Source organism: Sinohyriopsis cumingii, chromosome 8 (genome assembly GCF_028554795.1).
Source record: "Sinohyriopsis cumingii isolate HCF-2022 chromosome 8, ASM2855479v2, whole genome shotgun sequence".
In the NCBI taxonomy this organism is placed as follows: domain Eukaryota; kingdom Metazoa; phylum Mollusca; class Bivalvia; order Unionida; family Unionidae; genus Sinohyriopsis; species Sinohyriopsis cumingii.
In genome coordinates this window covers 79490902-79496244 of record NC_142968.1, presented here as the reverse complement: position 1 = coordinate 79496244, position 5343 = coordinate 79490902, and the positions used below count along the sequence as shown (strand labels likewise).

General features: G+C 37.5%; 1 protein-coding gene across 1 annotated transcript in view; it reads right to left on the bottom strand.

The window, feature by feature from the left end:
* The window catches only part of LOC149793950 (uncharacterized), a 20257-nt gene continuing 14914 nt past the window's right edge, over positions 1 to 5343 (bottom strand). Inside the window, exons 10-11 of the mRNA XM_089969070.1 lie at positions 532 to 639; positions 1 to 129 (exon numbers count right to left, since the gene is read on the bottom strand). Coding sequence (XP_089825196.1) covers positions 95 to 129; positions 532 to 639 — 143 coding nt within the window. The 3' untranslated portion in view covers positions 1 to 94. The remainder of the gene's footprint in view (positions 130 to 531; positions 640 to 5343) is intronic.

The window sequence follows — 5343 nt, the reverse complement described above, 5'->3', positions numbered from 1 at the left end:
TAAAAGCAATATTCATTTTATTTCATCTATTCATATATTGCAAAAACGATGAAAATGGAACTATATATATCTCCCTGCCCACGCTGGATTTTTGCTATCCTCTAAGAAGACCCTGATATTGAGGAAGAGCTGAAAGAGTGGGAATAAAATGACTATATAAGTGGCCCTGATCTATTTCACACACACACACACACACACACACACACACACACACACACAGATTTATATAACATTATGTCATACCATTAACAGAAGCATACTTTATCCCATAGTGAGAATAAAACTGGGCTGGGGAGTCTCAGCACTCGTCGCCTTACCAGCACACACACACACAGCCTCTCATCACACACACAGAAGAAAGGATTTAAATTATATAATGTAATACTGAATGCTATTTTTAATCAAATACTTTTGTTTTTACTTACATCCCATCATTACCCATTGTCGAACACAGGAGTTTATAATGGTTTATTAACAGCAAAATCACATCCATAAATAGACATTTACGTAGCTATCTAGTGTAAAACGTACGCTCTTCACAGACGCATCTACGGCAATGCGGTTCAAACTTTATACAATGGGGATTACAGTTGGGGGGTAAAGGCGGGCAGTCGCTTGAAGTAAAACTTCCTCCCAGAACTAAAAATAAACAGAGGTAGAGTATTACAAGCGTATTGCCAATAATCAAGTGCGATCGTAAAACATACACCGAATAAATAGATAAAGTTATACATTTTGAACAAGAAAAAAAAGACATAAAAAGTTGTCTAAAATGATTAGATGAGATTGAAAGTTAGTCTGTCCGTCCGTCCGTCCGTCCGTCCATCCATCCATCCACCCACCGTTAGGACGACCCTGCATACCATCATTCGGATGTGTCTTCCTAGGAAAGTAGCGTTGCCCATTGGCTTGGGGATAATTAGCTAGCGTGCTGGATTCTTGCGCGTGAATTTTTGTCACAAATTGAACATTTTGTTGTAACTTTGTTGTAATTCTAAGAAGTACTTTACTGCCTTTTTGGTGACCTTTCTTCCTCAAGGAGACAAGAAGTTTTTTGAACGAGTACAAACATACTCACCTGTTTTTACATAACAATGAAAACAAAAATTATTCCTACGTAATTATCTCATAATTGTTCCTGTCCTGAGTTCTGATATTTTATAGTTTAGGCAGTGTATCCCCCAGGGGTGTAAAACTGAGGGTAAAAAAAACAACCTTGGTGTCAGAACTGGGGGTCAAATAAAAAATGAGGGGGTCAAAAAATATTGACAAATTTTCATCCAACTCGTACTTTTTCAGCTTGAAATAGGATATTGCAACTTGCACAACATACTCTCTCTCTCTCTCTCTCTCAACATACAAATAAACCAACATGCACAGTTAACAAACAAATGCATTGTCCATTCAAAGAATAATTGTATTAGTTAATTTTTCTTTTAAAGTCGTACTTTTAACAGTCTCCTTATAATCTTTTTGAAGCAATAGTATAGACCAACATATTACATACAAGCCGATACAAAAAGCCCAATAAATCTTTTTAACCGAATGGCAGTCAATTTACTGCCTGTCATAAAATGTGTACTGTCATCGGTTTCATTGTACTTCGTCCTGGAACAAATTTATCCAAAAATCAAGGAGGCTAATGATTCATCTTGTTTCTAATAAGTTACACTTGAACTTTAAGGTCTTTCTTTTATTGCAGCAGAGTTAAAAACCAACAAAATCTGCAATGACCCCCTGACTGTAATCCAAATAAATGCATTTGTCTCGGCAAGTTTACTGATTTCTTTGTTGTGAAATAATGTCTTGGGTTATAATGTGTTCTCCAGATATCTTGTGGCGAACGAGGGCAGATTTGTTAAAATTCTTAAACCCTGTCACGAAAGGATTATTCACTTCTGCAGTCTTCGCAATCACGCTGTTAGAAGTCATACCGGTAATCCTAATGGATGTGCCGTATTCCAGTCAAGGGAATTATTTTCTCCATTTTTCATTACAGTTAGATCCACAGTTACTCTTTTGTGTTCTGCTTCTTTCACTTTCTTTGCTAATGATTTTTAGTGCACGACGTTTTAATATGGAGATCACTTTCTAGTGCAACAAGCCTTGAGGTCAAGCATCAAGACATGGCATCTTGCTGGAATTACATCACAATTAATACTTCCAGTTCAGTACCCACGAATGTAGTTCTAGTCTATTTTTAGAACATTTTTTTTCTCTCTCATTTTGGTGGTGATAGAAGAGTTTTATTTATGCATTTTTGGTAGGGATTTAAAGGTAACTGTTTATTCTTGATAATATGAGCTCAGGGTGTTGTTGTCTGTATGTATTTTGGCGACAGTGCACAGTGAGTAATAAGGCCTTGGTGATGATCCGGAAGTGAAATATGTGTTCTGTTTACATGCTGTTATGTTGACAGTCAATCATCTAAAAAAAGAGCAGGTCAACCTTTGACAAGAACTTCACCGTGAAGTCATCTTTGAAGGTATTTTAGATTAACATATGATTTGCATTGATTGTCACACAGTGGAAAGGTCAGTACTGAGAAATAAATGTAGAGAACATATAGTAAAATTAATTGTGTACTATGTCCTGGCTGAGCTCAACGGAAATCGCGTGAGAGCTCGCGAGATTAGGGGAAGCTACTCTGTCATAACATGCCTATGCTAGTCTGGTTCCTTATTTCGTATGTTCCCTGCGTTCCACTCCGCTATACGAATAGAGGAACCCAACACAGGGAGTAAACAAAGCGGGGAACCAGTCAGTGCCTATGCTCGTAGTATACACGATGCCACCCTTCGTCCAACGCATTGGATATTAAATAAAAAATCCTGATTGCATTATGCGAATCCCTTACGTAAAAAAAAAACAACGCACGGCAACAAAATGTGTGCGTCAATTTTCTCCAGCGTGCGTCCCTGACGCACACATGTGCGTAAAGGGAAACACTAAGTTTAGGCCAGATTAAAAAATATATGATTGATGATAATGAGAAAATTTCGTTCTTTTTGTGAAATTTTCTTTTCGTTTGTTTTGAGAATACGTTAAAACTTGATTCATCACCAAGGCAGTGGTTTCTCTTCTAATGATCTATGTTTAATTGCTAAATGTGAATGCATTATTTTTTTAATATTAAAACATACGTTCATTAAGAAATTACCCATGAAACGCTACGCGTGTTCCTTAGTCACTTTCTAATTCTTTTAAAGTCATTCGATGTTTTGAACTTTGTGAAATAAATAAGAAGCAATATTTATTTTTTCTAAGACATACTTCAGGGCGCAAGTTATCTGTGTGTTCTCATTTGTTTATATCTTTATATTGTTATAACGGTCTGATAGAAATTCATTCATTAAAGTAATCATGACAATTAACGTCTTTAACTTTCTAAAATATACAACAGTTTATGACGCACTGTCACGCAAAGAAGAAAGCATTCATTCACTTCGTCAGCTAAATTAGTGAACACCAATTACAGCCATTTGCATGCCAAACTCACCCTAAATTAATTTAAAATGTGATGATATAATCACAAACCATGTACACATTTTTCTTTTCAGGCTACATATACTTGATGCGTTCTCCTTCCCACCAGCTTCCTCCTCCTACTGCTACTTGCAGGCAAAGCAGGTAGCTTTTTTTCCCCCGTTCGACAGTGGTCTAAATGGTCAGAGCATCCGCTTCGGATACGGGAGGTCGCGGGTTCAAACCCCGGCCAAGCCATACCAAAGACTTATAAAAATGATACAAGCGATATGACTAAACTTGTTAAAGGTACGTTAAAAATCCAAATTTATCTCTCTCTCTCTCTCTCTCCGTTGGACATTGATGTGTGAACACGGTACTCTATGTACTTTAAATCTAGTTTGATTTTGGGGTGGAAATGTATAAATCTGCCGAGGAAAACACAGGTAATCACATTTTCACAGACAGGTGTTGCCATTAAATAACAGTTCTTTGCTTAATTCAATCACTGACCGTGCAGTTCTTTGCTTAATTCGATCACTGACCATTCTAAGTTTCTTAGTCAGACCGGTTGTACTCCAAAATATAAATAAAACACTGCGTACAAAGCATTAGAAAACTACTTTATTTGACAACGATTGAACGGCGAAGTCAGAGGTCAAGTGGAAGAATGTGTTCTGTAAATTTAGATATAAGTTGAGTTTGCAAGGATTTCTACATTCAATCGTATTTCTGCTCACTTGATTGGATGTAAATACGACGGGATCATTAGAACGAAGCGGGTGATCAAGTCATGTGTTTTGTGCTTCATCATCTCTTTCACGTGTCAATAGAGGGACCCAAACTATATACATACAGATCACCGAAATCTCACCTCTGGCTGCGTGGGTTCTAGTCTCAGGCTCGGACAGCATGAGTATTTAAGAAAGCTTGTCAGTAACTTACCGTGGGTCGGTGGTTATTCTCAGATATACTAGGCATGTATAGTTATCCTTGGCTGAGAAAATGGCGTTAAACCCAAAACAACAAAAATATACATAATCGTTCGGTAAGTTTTGGGGTCTGACCTAAGGAATTTATTTGATCCAGATTTCATGACACAAACTATGGTCCACTTTAAGACACATATTTGGTTGAACCACACAGGAAATACATTTTCACACATTTTTTTTTGGGGGGGGGGAGAGAGAGAAAGAGCGATATTTTTTGGTTATGAACTCTATTCATTTAGTAATTATTTAATTTCTCTTGGCAAATTGTCTCCTGGGAAGCTCATCCATTGACCGTACCGCCTTGATTTTCTAACTTATGGTCATGCCTGGTGTGTAACAATGGTCGGAATAGTGACGTCACACGAACATGAACAAGGCGCCAAGACGACCAAAAGTCTTCAAAGTGAAATACGTTTATGGCCAGGCCACTGAAACACAGTCCTGTATATACTTTATACAGTTCCAACTTAAACTTTGACCTTGCCAACAAACGTGATCGACTAGTATACTACAGTTCATTCATAATTTGATAGCGAAGTCAAATGTCGAATGGACTAATATCACGTGTATAGCTTTGGCTACACGTTTCCATTCTTGCATTCATGCAAGAAACTGATGCTAAAATATGCGCTACATGACTTTCGTTGTTTATATGTGGATGTAATGTGAGTGTGAATAAAAAACGACATTTGACTGAAAATCATGGCTGTGTAAATTTGCATATGCCTAAGCACTAGGTTGGCTCTTTCACACAACCTTTGACCTCGCCATCAAATCACGGTCGGCGACTATTTCTAATACAACCATTACCTCATTCAACTAGAAACTCCCCACCACCACCACGCTACTTCCAATACCAATTATAACAACGTTTCCTTTCTTGACA